General features: G+C 37.9%; 1 protein-coding gene across 1 annotated transcript in view; it reads left to right on the forward strand.

The window, feature by feature from the left end:
* Positions 1 to 16,127, forward strand: part of LOC139131378 (leucine--tRNA ligase, cytoplasmic-like) — a 36,161-nt gene extending 20,034 nt beyond the window's left edge. Inside the window, exons 12-24 of the mRNA XM_070697395.1 lie at positions 2,671 to 2,900; positions 3,271 to 3,353; positions 3,660 to 3,798; positions 4,204 to 4,541; positions 5,330 to 5,604; positions 6,133 to 6,273; positions 6,847 to 6,987; positions 9,470 to 9,577; positions 10,060 to 10,170; positions 10,604 to 10,708; positions 11,673 to 11,768; positions 12,160 to 12,292; positions 14,448 to 16,127. Of these exons, the coding sequence (XP_070553496.1) occupies positions 2,671 to 2,900; positions 3,271 to 3,353; positions 3,660 to 3,798; positions 4,204 to 4,541; positions 5,330 to 5,604; positions 6,133 to 6,273; positions 6,847 to 6,987; positions 9,470 to 9,577; positions 10,060 to 10,170; positions 10,604 to 10,708; positions 11,673 to 11,768; positions 12,160 to 12,292; positions 14,448 to 14,653 (2,106 nt within the window). The 3' untranslated portion in view covers positions 14,654 to 16,127. The remainder of the gene's footprint in view (positions 1 to 2,670; positions 2,901 to 3,270; positions 3,354 to 3,659; positions 3,799 to 4,203; positions 4,542 to 5,329; positions 5,605 to 6,132; positions 6,274 to 6,846; positions 6,988 to 9,469; positions 9,578 to 10,059; positions 10,171 to 10,603; positions 10,709 to 11,672; positions 11,769 to 12,159; positions 12,293 to 14,447) is intronic.
* Positions 16,128 to 20,784: the final 4,657 nt, after the last annotated feature.

Genomic DNA, 20,784 nt, shown 5'->3' on the forward strand with positions numbered 1-20,784 from the left:
ATTAATGGACAGTTTTTGTGAGCATTTTTATCTCTTCGAAGCAAATGATTGGCAGCTTTTCTGGAGGTTGAAATTTTAAGTTTGTATTTTGATAGTTCATTGAAATACGTTCTGCATTGCTTTGTATTCATGAAGATGAGAATCGCAGCAAGACTTAATTTTGTTGTCAATTGTCAAGGAGGAATGCTTTTGTATTGAGAGGATATGAACATCTGCAGACGGCGAGAGAGTGGTAGTCATGACAACCTGTGAGGTGTCAGCAATTTGAGAGAAAAGTTCCTGTCTTTTGTTCGTGCTCATTACGCAACAAGAGCAAGCGTTTCTTTCCTGGCGCTTATTCCATCATTTTCATCTTGAAATTCACTCATTTTGTGGCAGATTTTGTGCAACCTTTTATTGTTCTAGCAGAGATGACATTGCAGTTTCTCTGTAACATTTAGCGTGGGAGTTAGCCTTAAGGGCCTGCCTGCTGTCTAAAAGGTGCAGTTTAAGTTTTTAAAAGCAGTTGAATGAAATTAGTTTGAAAACTGAGCGTTTACTGGTGATGGGTACATTGGTCAGGTTGACATGGTAACATAAAAAATGCATGCTTGAAATGAATTGATAGTATAATTGTGCATCGGGTGTGAACCATTGAATTGAGATTCTTGACATTCATAGAACCTCATGACATGTACAATGCAATCAGGCAGTCATTAATCTGAACGACAGCTTTACGAAGAGAAATTGCAATCAGTGGGTGCAGTTGGTCATGGTGAAAGAAAGATTTTGTTTTGCGTTAAGAGTTGAAAGTTCGCGACTGCAGCATGAAAAATGATTACACTTTGCTGGGAGATAAATTTGTCTGCGAGGGAATGTATCAGAAAGAGATTAAAAACAGGATATGATGGGGAAATGAGATATATATTCCCCATTTTGAACAGCAAGGCATTTTCAAAGATTTCCTGTTTACCATCTATAGCCTCTCCATTGCTGGCTATGGGGAGTACCCATGCTCCTTGCTTGTCATGTAGGTCTACCAACATTACACTACATGTATAAGAAAACAATGATATTGCACCAAACTCAGGTTTTGGCAATTGGTGATGATGGTGTTCTGGACACACGTTCTGGTACGGCGACATGTTAATTCATTTGTTGCTTCATTGATATGTTCATGCCTACATCACAAAATTTCATCCGTACATTCACTTTATACATTCAGTTGTTGTGCTTGTTTTATTTGAGACCTAACCTGCTCTCCCCAGTTCCCAATCAACAGGTCTACCCTCCCTAATGATATCCATAAGTTTGGGCTGAACCATAGTAGTGAAAGGGTTCAATCTTATTGTGATACTGACTGACAGCAATACCGTGTGCCTTTGTCAGTGCCATGATGCTTCTGTGAAACTCCTTCAGTCAAAATTCAACATGGACGGATAATTACAAAAGTTTTTAAATCTATATCAAAAGACAATAATATCAAAATAAGATTGTACATTAGATAATTATCAACATTAAATGTATGTCAAATGTGTATATAACTTAGCATTGACCATATCCAGAGAAGCCCATTACAGGATGACTTATGCATCACGCGGTACCCAATTAAGCAATGAGGAGTATCTCAAAGGGTAAAAGCCCATTTACAGGGTGAGGTACCCTTCAGCCTCTTTCCAATTGAGCAATGAGGAGTGTTCCAATGGGTAAAAGCCCATTTACAGGGTGAGGTACCCTTCAGCCTCTTTCGAATTGAGCAATGAGGAGTGTTCCAATGGGTAAAAGCCCATTTATGGGGTGAGGTACCCTTCAGCCTCTTTCCAATTGAGCAATGAGGAGTGTTCCAATGGGTAAAAGCCCATTTATGGGGTGAGGTACCCTTCAGCCTCTTTCCAATTGAGCAATGAGGAGTGTTCCAATGGGTAAAAGCCCATTTACGGGTGAGGTACCCTTCAGCCTCTTTCCAATTGAGCAATGAGGAGTGTTCCAATGGGTAAAAGCCCATTTACAGGATGAGGTACCCTTCAGCCTCTTTCCAATTGAGCAATGAGGAGTGTTCCAATGGGTAAAAGCCCATTTACAGGGTGAGGTACCCTTCAGCCTCTTTCCAATTGAGCAATGAGGAGTGTTCCAATGGGTAAAAGTCCATTTACAGGATGAGGTACCCATCACCCATTTTCCAATAGAGCAATGAAAGGTAAAAGTGCTTTGTTCAAGGGCACCACACCATACTCAAGCTTTAAACTTCCCATATCCTCTGATAGTGAGTCTGCTACTCTGGCCACATCCAGGTCTCAAGCTTATGAACCCTTAATCTAAGTCCAGTGCCATACCCACTGGGCCTCCATATCAGTGTTCTTTTGAATATGCAATACATTTTTTGTAGATTATACTTCATCAATCTGTTGTGAACATTTCAGAACAACACACCTCTCTGCCTTTATTTATAGAAACAGCTTGTGTTGCTACATGGAGTCAAAAACTTTTGTAAAATCAGTAGCTGATTGTCTTTGATAGGCAGCCAGATAAAGGGGAGGATTCACAGAGGGTGTATTCCTCCCCCCTTTTTATTGGTGACGAAATTTTTATGAGAAAATAGTCTGCAAAGATTAGTCTGCAAAGATTAGCGGATAGCCCATCAGTTTTTACCAGTGTTCAACTAAAAATGAGCAACTTTCTTATTGTGTACAGGTACTGACCGTCGGTGAGTATAGCGGTCAGAAAGTACAGGATGTGAAGAAGCTGGTACAGAGTAAGATGGTGAGTACTAAGGAGGCAGTCATTTACATGGAGCCTGAGAAGCTTGTCATGTCCAGGTCAGCTGATGAGTGTGTGGTTGCCCTTTGCGATCAGTGGTATCTTGATTATGGTGAAGAACAGTGGAAAGGGCAAGCCAGCAGAGCATTGGAGAACACAGAAACGTAAGCCTGCATCCCCCTCCCATCCCCTCTTTCTGGGGTCTAATGATTAGATTGCTTGCAATGTATTTCTGATATCTATTGATTCTTTATGATGCATTGTTACATAATGCATTTCTGCATGTATAATGAACTACGTTTACAATCAAGGATGTTTGTCACATGAGGGCGCTCTTTAAGATTATAGCTATCACTGCCACAGTTGCATTATGAGGTATTTTGGTATCTTGCAAAATGAATGCGAAATGTTTACCTGTATTCAACTGTGTTCCTACAGCTTCTTCGAAACTCTGAAATGGATTTTTTTTATATTTTATATCATTTTATATATTTTTGATTCTTAACAATTGTTAAATGTTTGTGTTGAATCTAGATATTCTGAAGATACTAGGAGAAATTTCCTTGCCACTTTGGATTGGTTACATGAGCACGCCTGCTCTAGATCATATGGTTTAGGTAAATATGGTCAATCTTTTTTTGTATAGAAACGGCTATCCTGTATCCGTGTAACATGTACATAGCCAAGAATAAAGGTGTGCAGAACTTTCCTATCTGTGTAGAAAGGTGATAAAACAAGTGAGGTCTGAGATGTTTGCGCACAAGAAGTTTTGTCAGCATGCAGCTATTGTAAAACATTTTGTTTTTCAGTTGAAATGAAAATTTGGTCACGTCAACAAGTGTTTTGAAATGTGTTTGTGCGTATATAGCACAAAGATATGACTGGATCATGTGTGCCACAATAATTGTTATTTTGCCTTCCAGGTACCAAGATGCCGTGGGATGAACAGTACCTGATTGAATCTCTGTCAGACTCTACAATTTACATGGCCTATTACACGGTATCAGCTCTGCTGCAGGGTGGTGTGGTCAATGGTTCAAGCATCGGCCCACTTGATATCAAGTAAGGCCCAATGAAACCTCAAGGGTTGATAGCGATTGGTGCAATGTGAAATGAGATTATCAAACTCTGAATATCATCTCACTTTAAAATAAAAAAGTGAAGTTTTTGCCTCAATGAAAAGCACTGTCCACTTGGTCCAAAATTATCACAAAATTACAGAAAAATTCATAAAAATTTTGCTCTGAAATTTTGGTGTGAAATATATCAGCACTCAAAGGGTTTACAATGATTTTTAGTGTTCATTACTTCACAATTTACATGAAAAGATTTTGATTATTCTCTCACCAAAATTTTCATACAGTACAGGAAAAAGTTAAAAGTTGAATTACTAAAAATGAATAGCAAGCACTTTTGAATTCCCATTTTTTATTTTCAAAATTATTCATTATCTTTATTGATATGTAGGCCAGAACAACTCACTCGAGCTGTGTGGGACTATATTTACTTTAAAGACAGTCCCTTCCCATCTGGAACGAGTATTCCCAAAGATGCCCTCGATAAACTCAGGAATGAATTCCAGTACTGGTATCCCGTTGATGTCCGTGTGTCTGGCAAGGATCTTGTCCCCAATCACTTGACATACTTCCTGTACAACCACACGGCTATTTGGCCAGCTGAGCCGGGAAAGTGGCCTCGCAGTATCAGGGCCAACGGTCATCTGTTGCTGAATTCTGAGAAGATGTCCAAGCAGACTGGAAACTTCCTTACCCTGTTTGAAGCTGTTGAAATATTCTCAGCAGATGGTGAGTTCTGTAGTATAGTGCTTTTCAAACCCTTTCATGGATTTTGGTCCCCACGGACAAAGTCCAAGGGGACTTATAGATTTGGTCATGTCCGTGTGTCCCTGCGTGCATCCGTGCATCCATTCATGCATGTTTCTCAAGATGGCTGGAGCGATTTCTTTCAAGGATTACAAGCATTACACCATATGTCATACATATGCACGTTTATTTGTTTTGTGATACAATCTAACATGACCATGATTTCCATCAATGGTTTCCAAATTCGTTTACCAAGTGGGGACTCTGTCATTGACAATGACTTGTGTACCTGAAAGTTTATACTCTTCAAACTGGAAGTAGACTTGAGATGAAATTGGAACATTTTCCCTTAATCTCAGAAGGAAAGAATCAAGGCAATACTGCTAGTATCACATCATGTAAGCTCTGGGGTATGATGCAGGATGTAACAAAGAAGTATTGCCAATGTTATGTGACGTAGGAAACCCTCAACTGCAATAAATTCTAGTTAATCTAGGGGGTATCACCTTTGTACTACAGGCAGGCCTAAGCGTGAGGGGAATAATGCCAAATTTATTTTGGTCATGATTATAATGATGGAAATGCTTAGCAGAATTTTACTTGGGGAAGCCCAGAAATACCTCAAGTGAAATTTGCCAATTAGAGCCTTTGTTCACAGGTAGACTTAGGGGAATGACACCAAAATTATTTCTGAAATCTTGAGGATGTGAAATTTAGCAGAAAACATTTCCGCTAAGCAAAAGATGGACCATTTCTTGTATTGCATTCAGGCATGCGTCTCGCCCTGGCCGATGCTGGGGACACGCAAGAGGACGCCAACTTCGTGGAGGCAATGGCTGACGCAGGCATCCTGCGTCTCTACAACTTCCTGGATTGGGTGAAAGAGATGATCGAGAGCAGAGACAGTCTCCGCGATGGCCCTGTGGAAAGTTTCGACGACAGAGTCTTTGAGACGGAGATGGACAAAGGGATCCAAGAAACAGAGCAGAACTATGAGAGGATGATGTACAAGGAAGCATTGAAGACAGGGTTCTATGAATATCAGGTCAACAGTTCAATAAAAATTTCATCTGACAGATTTTACTTACAAATACAGCCAAAATGAAACAGACACTGTCGCCATAGTTATGAATGAAGTAATTCCCAGTGTTGCTTAACTGACAGGTTTCTGGGAAGTCCATTTGTGCGTGCGTGGTCCTCAACCATTTTGACAACAATCTGACCAAATAGTTGCCTCTGATAGATTTTTACACTTATCACTTGTATCTTCGAAATGAAATCAGTGATTGCAAATGGCTAAAGTTTTCAAATTTTGCACTTTTGTGTACAATAATTACACATATATAGCACAATGAACAAACAAGGAACACGCACACAAACACCATGTAAGACAAGGTCACCTAATAAGAGATAGGCGCTCTGATTTATGGGATACGAAAACAAGAAGTAACTTGAGGGTTTTCAAAAGGAATGAGGACTTTGTTTTCGGCATGTGGCACTGATCAGTCTCCCTCAATTAACTGCCCTTGCTTCCATACATTATGTATTTACTGTGTTTGTTTTGTCTCTACAGGCAATAAGGGACAAGTATCGTGAAGTGACCCTCGGCGATATGCACAGAGACTTGGTGTTCAGGTTTATCGAAACCCAGGTTCTGATATTGGCACCCTTGTGTCCACATCTATGTGAGCACATCTGGCAGCTACTCGGCAAGGTATGGAAACCAACAAAGTAATGGCAGTATTTGTCAGTCAGTGTTTTGTTTTCAAGGAGCAGCCTCTACACTCGTTTTGTGCAGCACAAGTTTATGAATTCCCATTGATTGCCTCTTCAAGATTCATGAGGAATTTTTCAGCGACAATATAGCTTCCACTTTTAAATAGGTAGCCTAATGAAAATTGAAGGACAAGTCCACAGCATGAAGTTGATTGTTGTAAAGCTTTCTTCTGAGCCCAAAGGGAAGTTACAGTCGTAGCAAAGAATGTCCTGTTGTGCCGTCAACTTCAAAATTTGTATTTGAATTTGATTTTTTCCAACACAAGATGAAGAGTTCAGCAAGATGGCACTGCGCAAGATTGCACCGTCTTTTGTTTTCTTTTCAACTGTGGCACATCGTCGTAATCCATGCACCTTTCTACGGCAACAGCTTAGTGCTACCTGGGCGTAGGTCAGCGGAGTGGAAATTATGCTCTGGCTCGCGAGAATGCTGTGGCACAGTGTATGAATTGGGTGGAATAGTTGCAGAAAATGTCTTTGTAACGTGCCTTGTCTTTTCCATTTACATCAGGGAGGCTCCATAATGAGGGCCAAGTGGCCGCAAAGCAAGGAGGTCAACGACCTGTTGGTGAGATCGTCCCAGTACCTGATGGACTCGGCCCATGACTTCCGCCTGCGTCTCAAAAATATGACACAACCTGGGAAAGGCAAGGTAAAGTTTGACTGTGCATAACGGAAGAGTGATATAATGTATACTTGGTAATCAGAGGAGTTTTGAAACTAGATATGACACTCAAGTTATATGTAACTTCCTAAGAGCATGTACCGTGAGTTGTTTTCTCTCTGACATTGTAACCACTGTGTTTGGATTCTTTCCAAATGCACGGTTTTAAAACAAATGCGTTTATTCATAGTTAAATAGTTTATTGATTGGAACTCATACAGTCTCCAAACCAAGTGCTCTTCTTATTGTGTTACAACATATTCAGTATTTACGAGAAACTTTTTTTACAAATTTTTGAGAACACTTTGTAGGAATAATCCATTATCATCAAGGGAAGGCCAGGTTATGTCTTCAACATTTATTATAAACATAGGGCCAAAGTCCCTGAAGCTACTATAGACATGGATACAAAATTAAGTATTTCCTGACTGTATGAAATTATCTCACTAAAGTCATCCTAGGGACTTGTAAACCAAATATTAAAGCTGTCTGACCAGCGGTTTTGAAAAAACAGCTCAACAGTTGACAGAGCTCTGCTGCGTTAACCTTTTGTGACACATGTATTGATGAAGAAGGTGGATATCTTTGATAGATCATTTCAGGATGGCCTCACCAAAAGTGGGAAAAAAAATTCCGTAAAAATATAGATTTGCATATTTCATCACAATTTTAACAAATCTAAGTTGGGTTATCCCTAGGGACCTGTATACCAAATAACAAAGCTGTCTGACCAGTGGTTATGAAGAAGAAGATTTTTTACCAAAAAACGCCTTTTTGGGTGCTAATTTGCATATTTTCAACAATATCAAAAAATTAATAAAAGCAGTTTCTCAGAATCATTTATTTTATCCACACAACAAATATCAAATCAGTAAGTACTGCAGTTGTCAAGATATTTGAGTGGACGGACGCCTAACAAACAGACATACATACATACATACATATATACATACATACATACATACATACATACAGACTGACGGTGCACGCCGGACAGATACCCATCGCAATAGCTTTTATAGACTATATTAGTCTATAGTAGCAAATAAACGAGAGTTAATTACATTCTAATTAAAGTAAACAAGACTTGCTTAAATCAAGATTTACGTCATAAAACAACAGCATATCTGTCAGGTTATAAAGAATCTTGAGCTGGTTATCGTTTATTATCAGTATTTTCATCCTATTAACCAAGCACATTTTAACTTTCAAATTAACATTGTAAGTAAGTTCTGTTGAATAAGTTGAGACTGTACGTACTCAGAGAAAGCACACTGAAGAGACAAATGTTTGAAACTTAAGAAGTTCAAGGTCATCAAAAGCATTATAAGGAATCATGTTACACTTTCATTGCACTGTTTACACAGATTGCATAATTGCTATAAATAGCTCACATGAGGAATCTTACAGCCCAGCTTTACCATAAAAACCACTCTATTTTTTTCCTCAAAAAGTAATCTTATTATTTTATCCTTACCAAGTCAACCATAAATGGAAATTAGAACTTTCTCTATCTCTATTTATTTGACCACCCTATCATGACAAACTATTATGAGCAATTTCTTTTAGATAACATAAATGGTGGTTCAGAATATATCAAAGTTGGGATTCAGGAAAGTTGCCTTTACATGTTTTAATCCTCAATTCACTATGAACTGTCAAAAAAAGTTGAACTTTCTGATAATTCCACACTAAAATTATTTTGGCTTTGATGATTTCCTAATTAATTCTATTTAAAATCATATTAATTATTTTTTTCTAGGTGAATTGATAGGGTTTATACAGTACAAGAATTACATACAATGTAAGTCAAACTTTTGACCAAAAATGACAAAAAAATTCCTTAAAAATACACATTTGCATATTTCATCACAATTTGAACAAATCTAAGTTGGGTTATCCCTAGAGATCTGTATACCAAATAACAAAGCTGTCTGACCAGCGGTTATGAAGAAGAAGATTTTTTACCAAAAACGCCTTTTTTGGCATTAATTTGCCTATTTTCAACAATATCAAAAAATTAAAAAAATAGTTTCTCAAAATCATATTTTTCATCTACACAACAAATATCAAATCAGTAAGTACTGCGGTTCTCAAGATATTTGAGTGGACGGACGCCTCACAAACGGACATACATACATATATACATACATACATACATACATACATACATACAGACTGACGACGGACGCCGGACGGATACCCACCCCAATAGCTTCTATAGACTATAGTCTATAGTAGCTAACAATGTCCAAGCTGAAATCAGTTTCCTTGTCCGGTAAACTATCGCATCAGTATTAGACCTGTTAACAGGTTGTATTTCTTCTCAGACTCTTGTGTCCACTGCCAGATGGTTGTAAGTCTTGGGCACCTGACCATCATATGTTGTATTGATGAATTTTTTATTTTGCTGGGAAAATGCTGCGTTTTCGAAATTGACATTCTTAACTGATCATTTCCCCCTCAACAGAAAACAGCGGGACCTGCCAGAAAACCAACTCACGGCATACTGTATGTTGCAAAAACGTATCCCCCTTGGCAACATGCAACTCTGACATGTCTCAGGCAACTATATGATGTAAGTGAAATAGTCAGCGATGAAATTTACCTTTGAAGTTCAAAAAACGTGCACACTGCTGTTGTAAATGACAAACTGTGCACTGAAAGAACTAATGAGAACTCTATGAATACAGAAGGTTCGTAAGTCGACACTTCAGAAATAAGACAGAAATCCGTCAAAATTGTTTTCTCCAGTTTCATTTATGTCACTGAATGAAATCGAAACAAATGAAAGCAAGTTACGAAACCCTGGCCAAGTGAACAGGTGTGATGAATTTTTTTCAATTGTATAAAGTAAAAAAAATTGAGGCTTTATGAATTGTGTAGAATTTTAGTGAGAAATTATGATCACTACATGCTGCGAATCTCTGACCTCAATTCAACTGTCAGCAGGAATGATATCTTTGACTCTTGGAGCCAAAGTAATCACAGACATAGAGTAAAATTTACCCATCCGATAGGTAATGCCAATATTTAATATTCTATTTTATTGTGCATCAGGCTGGCGGCAAGACATTCCCGGAGAACAAAGAGATCTTGGTGGAGCTGAAAAAGAAGGAGGAAGTGAAGAAGTACATGAAGAAATTGATGCCATTCGTACAGGCAGTCAAGGTATCACGCTTCATTGTCATGGTCATGACAGAGAGTGTCGATTTGAGTATGTCTGGCAAATTCCAGAGATAAATTGTCTAGACATGTTCTTTGTACTGCTGTCCGCAGCTATTATTGTACACGGGGTGGGGATGGGGGTGACACAGGGTATGTGTGCAATCCAAAATTAGGGTCAAAGGGATATAGTATAAAGATACTAAGGCTCTTGCAGGTCTTTTACAAGAAGAATAAGACATCTCTCTGATTTACGAATTTAAAAAAATGATTGTGTACGTATTGGTGACTTGTTGCTTGTCTGTGTTTGCAAAGCTGTTTAGTTTCTCACACTCATGGAAGAAACCCATATTAATCCAAGCATCCACATGCATACAGTGTAAATTTTCATCGCCTGTTCTGACTTTTACAAAAGTACTGTACATTTTTACCCTTTCAGCAAAATGTTGAAGAGAAAGGAGAGCATGCGCTGGACTTGACAACAGATTTCAATGAAAGAGACGTACTGCTAGCAAATGAAGCATACCTCAAGTACACTCTGGAGGTGAGCAAAAGTTTTGAACCCTTTCACCAGCATGGTTTGAACCAATCCCTTTGTTTTCTAGAGCAAAGTTGGACCTCCAGAGAGGGAAATGGGGATGAAAGGGTTAAACCATATGGAATGTGCTGTGAGCAAAGTCTCTTTGCTGTTCTTTCAGTACCAGTGAGTGAGGTCTTCTGCATGTCTGTGATGACTGAGACTTTCGTGCTGCAAGGGCGCCCTCTACCGACGGGTTTTGGAGACAATCTTCTCTCCAGCTGTGTTTCAACATTTGTTTTCTTTATGAAGCTTGTTTACACAGTTTTTGATAAGATGCTTGGTCAAACTGGATCAAGTAATAAAGAAGGTATTAAACAGCTTTGCTGAAGACTTTTTGTTCTCTTATGAAGGCTGTGTTATGAATGTTTCTTCTCAAAAATCACAATGTGCTTTACCTACCTGTGGTAATACAACCCTTTTCAGAATTAGAGCGCGAAGCCACTGCAGTGAACTGCAATAAAACTGCTTACACTAATTAGTTTCAGCTGTAGCCGTGGCAACTTTGGTGTTGAACAAGGCTACTTGATAAAGACCAAAAAGTCTGCTAGTACAAAGGCAAAACTAGCTCTGTCTGAGGCTCGAGTTGTAAATGAGAGTGTACGATTGGCACCCTGTGTTCAAGATTAAGATACAATGTAACATTACCATGCACTGGTCCATGTACAAATCTTTTTTATTTCAACTTCCCCAGACAAACTGTCTGCATGGGACATACAATGTTGTCGACTTTGCCAGCTGGCTACAGCTGAAACTAATTAGTGTGAGCAGTTTTATTGCAGTTCACCGCAGTGGCTTCGCGCTCTAATTCTGAAAAGGGTTGTATTACCAGAACATAGAGGTAAAGATGTTGAAAGCCATGATGAAATGAAAATTCAAAAGTAACATAAAAACAATCACCTATTTGCCTGATCATATTTCTTGTTTACAGCTAGAATCGATTGAAGTTATTTACTCCGACGAAGCCCAGGACAAAATCAAAGAAGAATGTTGTCCGGGTAAACCATTTTCAATGTTCTCTTCCAAGGTATTGTGAAATCATCTCCTTTTGTTGTCCTTTCAGCTACATGCCTGAGGTAGTAGTAGGTATTCTTGTTAGTGTATTATGTCTGCCTGTCGTTTGTCTGTCTTTGTGAGGATGTCCATATATCTGTCCATCTGTCAAATGTATAAAATTTCATTAAAACAGTAGTATTTGTCTTCTGGAGATTAGTTATGAAGATGAGTTGTGAGCTCAGGATAGGGAATTTCTTCAAATGAACACTCAAATCAGTGTAACAGAGAGTCAACATATTTTGTAAAACAAGTAACAGCAGTTGATAGTCTTTTGATCTACGTGATAATAATCAACAAGGATAAGATGATCAAGATCAGATTATGACATTTTTGCTTTTTTCCAATCCATTCAAATTTTGCAGCCTTCGGTTGATATTCAAGTGAGGAATCCACAGCCTTGCAGTGGTCATTTCTCGATGGTCATACCTGTTGAAGAGGGTGACACTGTCGATAAACTTATCAACAGGATGTCCAAACAAGACAGAGCTATCAAAGGTAAATATCACGTCAATTCTGCTGACATCACGAACATATGCGTAGTAGATCTTGAATATTTTGTTTGAAATTATTGGCGCACCTCTTGGATCGTTTCCTTATGGTTATAATTAGTGCTTGCCTGAGGGTACCTGTTTTGATGAATAAGTACAAACATACTCCCTTGGACGGCATTGAATTGTACAGTAGCTTAGCACTGGCCCAGCCTTCTTCAGTCTTGCTGAAAATATGAACTGTTCACATGTTTATGACGGAAGAGTATTTCCAATTGAGAATTTCCACCACAGACTGTTCGTAAGATGTTACTGTTTGAGCAGATGCATCACTCTTTTGGTGTATATTTTCATGACAGTGGCAACATTATAGCAAAACCTATTGTTGTCATTTATGAGCACTGGGTACAGAGGTGAATATTGTGGAAAGCTGGTACCATGTTTTGTCGTCAATTGTTAGCAGGGATCACTTTAGGGCGCGATAACGCGATATTTACGCTCAAAAATCAGAAAAATCGCATTCAGAAAAATCAATTTGGCAAAAAAGTCGTGACGATAATGCAAATGGCGTGTACGTGATACATTTACGCGATCTAAATTCATTGGTAATATTTGGCAGGTTTTCAGTACAGAACCACTCATTGTGTCGCCGTAGAGAGCGCTATAATTACGCTAGAAAAAGCTGTTGCAGAGTACCCGTTTCAAACAGTCTTTGTGATTGGTTGCCAACAGGAAGTTTTGCGTTCATTGACAAATCATTGGAGTCGAGTCGATACAGCATGTGTTCATTCCTGACGTACAGTGTGTTGTTGACTCTCAAAATGGCGCTTTCGAAAGAATTCGTGTCCAGTACGAGTGGTAGTGCGAAGAAAAAACGAAAATGCACTATTCTGGACTACTGTACTTCCGTTACTCCCGCACTAGAAAGTATGGATTCGATCGCCTCCGATTACAACGATGCTCAGTGTGACAGTTTTCGGACAGGGTGGTGAATTTCGCCCAAAGCCGTTTCATAAATGACGAGCACTACGAAATCTTATTATCATACCTTTTGAAACTTTATTGTGTTTATCCTCAAACTGTTAACACCGACAGAAGTGGCATTTAGGGGGTCGAAGTTGCCAAATTTTTGACCCATGTTGAGTGCGTGTAATTGGAGTGCTATCGCAGTAATCGGACGTCGTATTTGGAATATGATTATAGGGGATAAATACTGAAATTTTGAAACTTCGAACCCTGATTTTCAATTTCGATGTGTTTAGAAAACTATGTGGAAATATTTCGTGATAATTAGTTACGTGTTTAATCCATGGACGACGCAACTATATTTTGACGTGTATAACGCTTAGATATCGGACAGGGGCTGTCTCTGTGTGTTGCGTTCGACACCTCGTATCGTACGGTGTGGCTAACTTCACCAAGTTTGTAGCCCGAAATAGCTTCTACCAAAAAAAACTATCCAAAACGGGACGGCAGCGTCACCTGAATTAATGTGCTGTAGCATAACTTGTAAAACGCTATCAAAACGGAGCGAAGTGAGTATAACGAACAGCATGTCATTAAATGTCTGAAAACAGGTCGTCCGAAAACTGTCTCACTGAGTGTATCGTTATGCAAATTAACCAATATGCAGAAAATCAGGGAAAGTTAGGTCCGGTTCTCACATACTTTGAAATTCTCCCACTGTTTTTTTTCATGTGGGATTTTATCTCATGCAGTTCTTGAGCCAGGGTAATCCCTGTGTTAGGCTTGCATTGACATACCCAGGGGGATCACCATACACAGTGACTGAATCTTCCTAGTACCAAATTAACCAGGGAATTGTCCTGAAAAAACATCAGTGTGTTGTACTTCACATGTTTACTTCCATAAATTGTTTATGATTAAACTTCCTTTGCGAGTACTGTAAGTCTGTGTTGTATTTCATGTGTTACTTTCATAAATTCCTCATGATTAAACTTCCTGTCCAATCTCAGATTCTTTTACTTATGTCTGTAATATTTTGAATTTACCGGGTATTTGATCCTGAAAAGAATATGTAGTCACCATTATCAGTTGCGAGTTTTGAGATTTAATCATAGAACGATACTGTGAAAAATTAATACTGATTGAATTACAATCATGCTGGAGAAAATGACCCAGGGGTTCTGTCCTCGTTTCAGATCCCAAGAAGGTCGCCTTACTGAGGTTCAATGACCCTGAGCAAGGACCAAGACGCATGCCGCAGTATGAGCAACCAGAACTCGGTAGAACACGCATATCTGAATCGGCTGTGTTTCACATCGACGTCGACAAAAAGAAAGTCAGTGTTACTGATGGAGGTAACACCCATGATGTAGGACCAGGACTTGTCTACATGGTTTCGTGAAGTCAACTTAACATAAATAGCCATCTTATAATAGCATCTCAGTTTCCCCCTGAGAAACAGATAATCAAGAAATGACACTCGAATCAGAAAAGTTGGCATTGAGTAGGGTGATTTTAAATGCATGATTTGACCAGATGGAATGATATGAGAGTATTGCATGAAATAAGTGTGTTCTTTAGCCATTGTTACTCAAGCGTATTACAAGTAATACCCGATAAAGATGATAAAGACGATATGATGCATCCCTCAAGCAAAGCTTATCAGAAAACTCAACATGGCATAGTGATAACTGGTAATAACTTCACCGTCGCACACGCTGGGCAAGTATTTTATATAAATTGAAAATGAAGTTGAAATTGGGAGAAAACTCATTTTTCAGTCTTTCCATACATTGCTATCCAAACAGGCCATTCAAAATCACACCCTGTAAATCATTTCTGCTGATGAATCATATGGAAGACATACTAAAATAAAAACTCAAGGTGGGCAACTGTCTGATTTTAAAACATTCATGCTAATAATTCATACAGGGTGATATATCCCTGAAACACATCTTTTCTACTGCAAATCCATGCTGACATCAGTATTCTCAGTCTGATCCCAGTCAGCCATCTGTACCAAATCCTATCATGTACAAGCAACAACCAATGTACTCTGTCATTTAAAAATTTTGCACACTGTGCTCATGAACTTCACCATTGTGCATTGATTCCAACCCCTTGCCAACTGAGAACACTTCATTGATTATGTCAAACCATATAGATTTGTGTAGATTGGATGGACTCCCTATCAGATAGCTGAACACACCCTAGATTTTTTGACTACCGGTACTTTATTAACCTTATTGCTGATTGGTCAGTGCTGTTATCATCCAGAGGAGTCAACCAGTCAACTCTTCTCTTCTTGACTTGCCAAATACCAAGCAATTTGATAAAGATTTGTTTGAATGTAGGAAAATTTAGTCCAGACTGCCTACCTCAGCAAATCAGAGCCAACCAGACAGTTTGTCATATTCGTTACTCCAGCATTTTAAGCATATATCTAATTCAGACATTTTACATGTAAATGCTTACTCAAGTAAGTGGTCACTGAAAAAAATTTGTTGCGTGCATTAAAGAAATTTCATTACAAAACATCAACATTTGACTTTTTCTGAAAACATACTTTATTCTATTCATATGGTTTTGTTTTTAGATGAATAGAATTAGAAGAGATATTTCTGTGTGTTTTAGAAAAGGCTGATTCCTGCAAAGCACACAACTATATGCAATTTCCAAATTAGATATTGGTGTGCATAAACTAGCAACAGAGAGATCCTTGCCCTATCTGTGGTGTGTTTCTATCGCCAGGAGCAAGAAAAAATGTTTTGTCTTGAACTGGTGCTTCAAATCTTTGATATAGTATCCCACAATATGAACCAAATGTGTGTTTTTTTAAGCTAATACAACAAGTAAATGTCAAGATACATGAACAAGTTCTGATGGAATGTGTCATTTGTTTCATTTTTATGACTCAAGGGGGCGCCCTTCACAACAAGCATTGTATGGTTGGTATGGTTGAGTTCTCTGATGTCACATTGAAATCGGTTTTTCATTACCTGTAAGACGACTAATGATCATCTCTGACCTGAAATCTTACAGCGTTCTACACAGAACTGTGGAAGACAATGTCAACCTACTGTCTGTAATCAAACAATGGAAGCAAAATTTTTATGTGCAGGTGAAAAAATGACGGTCAATTTTATCTACCGTCGTAACTTAATTGGTAATATGGAAGCATATTAGTATTGCAGACTGCATGTGTCTGGCAGACTGCTTTATCAATTTGCTACCAGAGTCTTAGATATGGCTGGCTATGGCATAGATATTACTTTTTATATTAAAGTCATTAATTGAAAGCAAGCCATATCATGTTAGGGGATGGATTATTAATGTTTCAGAGATTGGTCAGATCTTTCAAATTTCAGGGGGCATTTTAATGATAAAGTCATACGTTTTTCATCTTTTAGAGTGATGCTCCTTTCATGATTGTGCATCATCTTACAAATTTAATGACGACTCATTGTTACAGGTAGAATAGAAGTTTTGCGTCAGAAATGAATTAGGTTGCAACAATGGAAAATCTTCAGATGAGCTTTACTGATCAGTACCAAGTGGTGTAGTTCACAATCCAAGATTATTTCCATATTTTTGTTGAATGTCATGCTGCTTCCCCAGAAAAAAAGTGGTGAGCAAATTTACTGGTGTGGGACCAAAACCGTTATGATGACTTTTATGATAACGTATGCAGGACTCCCAAACTAAACTGCAGGAAGAGTAAACCAAACTGCAGGACTAGTATTAAAACTTGACTGGAGGACTAGTGAACTAGACTGCAGAACCAGTAAACTGAACTGCAGGACTAGTAAACTAGACGGTGGGACTAGCAAACTAGGCTGCAGGACTAGTAAAAACTAGGCAGCAGGACTAGTAAAAACTAGGCAGCAGGACTAATAAACTTGACTGCAGGACCAGTATACTAGACTGTAGGACTAAACTCTGCTGCAGGAAACCAGACTTATAGGACTGGCAAACTATACTACATGAGCAAACCAGACTACATGTTTAGCACACAAGACTGCAGGAGCTGGGCTAGAAAGCTGTTAAGTCACTCAGTAAAAACTGGTAGTATTGTGATGTGACATACTACTTTGAAATATTTGCATAATCATTGTTTATATGCATGCCCATAAATATATCAGAACTTGAAAAAAAATCATTTGATTTTGAGAAAAGCAATTGCATTATGGTGGTTTGAAAAAAGAAACACTGTCAAATGCTCAACTTGCGTCATCATACAGTATTTGATATATTCAGATTGACAGTTCAGAAACTTTGATGTGAAAATCATAACCCCTTCCTCACCTTTGGAATCAGTAGTGCCAGTATCATTTTGGCTTCTCTGGTGAAAATCAGGAATTATTTCTCCAACAGTGTGATTGCATTGGCAACTGGAAATTTGAACAGTTTTTGCTGAGGTAATTAATGTTCATTGAAATTCGGACTTTTGTCTGTCCCTGTGTGGCAATGATGATCTTGCTCAAAAAAAAAAAGTAACATTAAAATTGAGAGAAAACACAGTCATTGCATGAAAAAGTATGGTACAGTGACTTTTAGGGTTGACAAGGTAAAAGGCAAGGAAATTTAAGAGCCGTAATCCAGCGGCATTATACGTGTTCTATAAATTAAAAATCTCTCCTCCCCATCATCACCTTTAGTAAACCAAACAAAGGCACCTTGTCCAGTGCTTTCTCATTTCATCAATATTGAATGTCTTATACCTTCTCAGAACACTTTGTTCAAACCTTGTATTGCCGCACAACAACCTTTGACCTCTCCATGTACTTTCATTGCATGAACAAGGCTGGACAGATGCCAGCTTACTACTTACCGGGATATGTGAAAATGCCAAACACACTGAAAGCAATGAAAGTTTTATGGGAGAGTAGAATTTTTCTCTCGAGTTTAGTGAACACCTTGTTAGGCTGTGCCTACAACCCCAAGGGAGATGGTGCCTCGTCTGTCAGTCAGGGCAAGACATCGACGCATTGATAGAAATTGATGGAACAATCATGTCTAGGCGTGAGATTAATCTGTGTCTTATGAGTAGATTTGACACTTGGGGGAAATAACGGAGCAGTTTGTGAAAAACTGGCAATAAGCAGTTTGCTGGGACTTCAATGTACCACAGTCATTTCTCCCATGTGATTTCTCGATGATATACCTGTTGATCTAAACCAATCCAATATTTCAGTGATGGATATCTACATAGGAAGAAGACAGGCCATGGGTTTGGTTTGAAGGCTTTTTAAAAAAAACAAAAAGGACGTTACTCGGATAGACCTTTTTTGACAAATGTGGCAAGAATGTCAGCGTATTATTCTGAGATATGACGTTCAAGGATACTTGCAACGGTGTAATTGTAAGCATTCACCAGAAATGCACAATATGTACGTCAGCATCATGGTAGGGATTCGCTTTATTTTGAAAGGGCAACATGAAGCCTTGCATCCCTTACTTTCCCCATGGAAAGCTGTAAATTCCTTGGCTAGAAACAAGTAGGCTGTATACCACGTTGGGCAGTCATTAAATTGTTCACTTCAACAGACATTTTGATGGAAGGAGGACAAGGTCATGCACAATACTAAGATGGAAGCTTATTTCTTTTGAAATGCACAATAGCAAACTCAGAAGCTTTTCTTGAAATGTACATGGAAGTTTTCTCTCGAAATGTACAACAACCAATGTTAGGTTTCTCTTGAAAGTTCAAAGGCTCATGTATTTATTCCTGAAACTTGATGCCCTTTTCAAGTTTATGGCTTTGCCATAATGATCCCGTCACACAGTTTCCGTTGATCAGATGGTTTCTTGGGGTCTACTTGGCATTTACCGGAGAGAGAAAAATTCCTCAAATTTTATGTTTTCAATTGCGTTCCTTAATTTGTGTCATACAATCACTGTTTTATGGTAAAGTCACCCCTTTTTGAGACTTTATGGCATTATTACAAGTAACTCTATAAATCTATAAACATAAATATGTAACAAGAAAGTAAGTTTGCAAAGTTATATGAAAAATCCAGTTCTCAGCATTTTATTGTATAATAATAATAATAATATTTTATTGCTTGCTTGTAAATATAGGATTTACATCACATTTGTGGCAATAAAAGTGTGATACAAAAATAAGTTAAAATTTTCTTCAATAAAGATAAAGTATTACAGTATAATAATAGTAGCTAATAATAAATATAACTAGGTATTTCTTTGTTTGTATAAAGTAAAAATATAATCTGCAAGTTGTTCATTAAAAGAGAACTCTTGTTTTGTTAGTAGAGAAATAAGCTGATTTTCAGTATTGTCGTTTGGGAAGTTGATTTTACTGAAAAAGTTCTTTCTTTGGACTTTGTATTTCTGACAGACTAATAAAAAGTGTGTTTCATCTTCAATACTGTTGGTGTTACACTGATTGCAGTATCTTTCAGTAATTGGGGTTTTTGGAACAGTGTGTCTTCCTTTTTCAATTGCTAGATCATGATTGCTAATGCGAAGTTTGGTGAGTAATTTTCTTTTCTCACCTTGTAACTGTGTTAAGTAGGGTTCTAATCTAAAATTATGCTTTATTTTGGCATACATTCTTAGTTTACTATTTTCATCAGTGATCAATTTTTCCAAAAGACCTCATAATTGTTTGTTAAATTTGTTTTCATTAATCCAGTTATAACTTTGTGGTGTTTAAGTGATGGAGCTTTATCAAGGAGAAAGTCCATTCCATTGTCTTTAATTAAAGCACTTAAACAGTTAAACCAGGATCTATTGTTAGTGTTGTTTACCATTTGCTCCAGAAAAGCTTCTTTAGCGAGATTATAATGTGGCAGTTGTACGATATGAAGCCAGTGTTTAACAATATTAAGTTTGATCTCAAGTAGAAGTGGGAATTGTCCTAGTTCACCCCTCACAGCGGCATTACAAGCTTGTCTATTACACTGTAAAATGTTCTTACAAAATTTGAGGTGAGTTTTTTCAATTGCTGATTTATCCCACTTCTTGTAGTCCATGAAATCTTGTCCCCAAATCTCTGAGCCATACAGTAAAACAGGTTTAATGAAAACATTGAATAGATGTAGGGAAAATTTTATCTTTTTGTTGTGCAATAAAACCCTTTTTAAACTATACAAAGATTTTGCTGCTTTATCAGCCAAATTTGTAATTGTATATGATATGCAGCATCTGATTATGAACTATTGATTACATTGCAATGCTATTTGTTCCCCCAGACATCAGTCCAACCACATCATGGACAATGACAATATTTGTCTCAAAACTTGAACTTCAAGGTGACATTTGAGAGTTTCTAAGATGATCTTTTTATTTAAACAGTATACCGGTAATATATTTTAATAGCCGAACAGCAATTTCACACATGTGATATCATTTGGCTCGTGTACCGGGATATAGAAATCCACCTACTATTATAGGAAACTATGGAAATGTAGACAGAGAAAGAGACAAGTACAGAACTCAGAACTGCATGACAGTATAACAAACTATGACATCGAAATTCCATTTGCTGTTAAACTTTAGATGTAATACCCA

The sequence above is a fragment of the Ptychodera flava genome, chromosome 4, assembly GCF_041260155.1.
Source record: "Ptychodera flava strain L36383 chromosome 4, AS_Pfla_20210202, whole genome shotgun sequence".
Taxonomy (NCBI): Eukaryota; Metazoa; Hemichordata; class Enteropneusta; family Ptychoderidae; genus Ptychodera; species Ptychodera flava.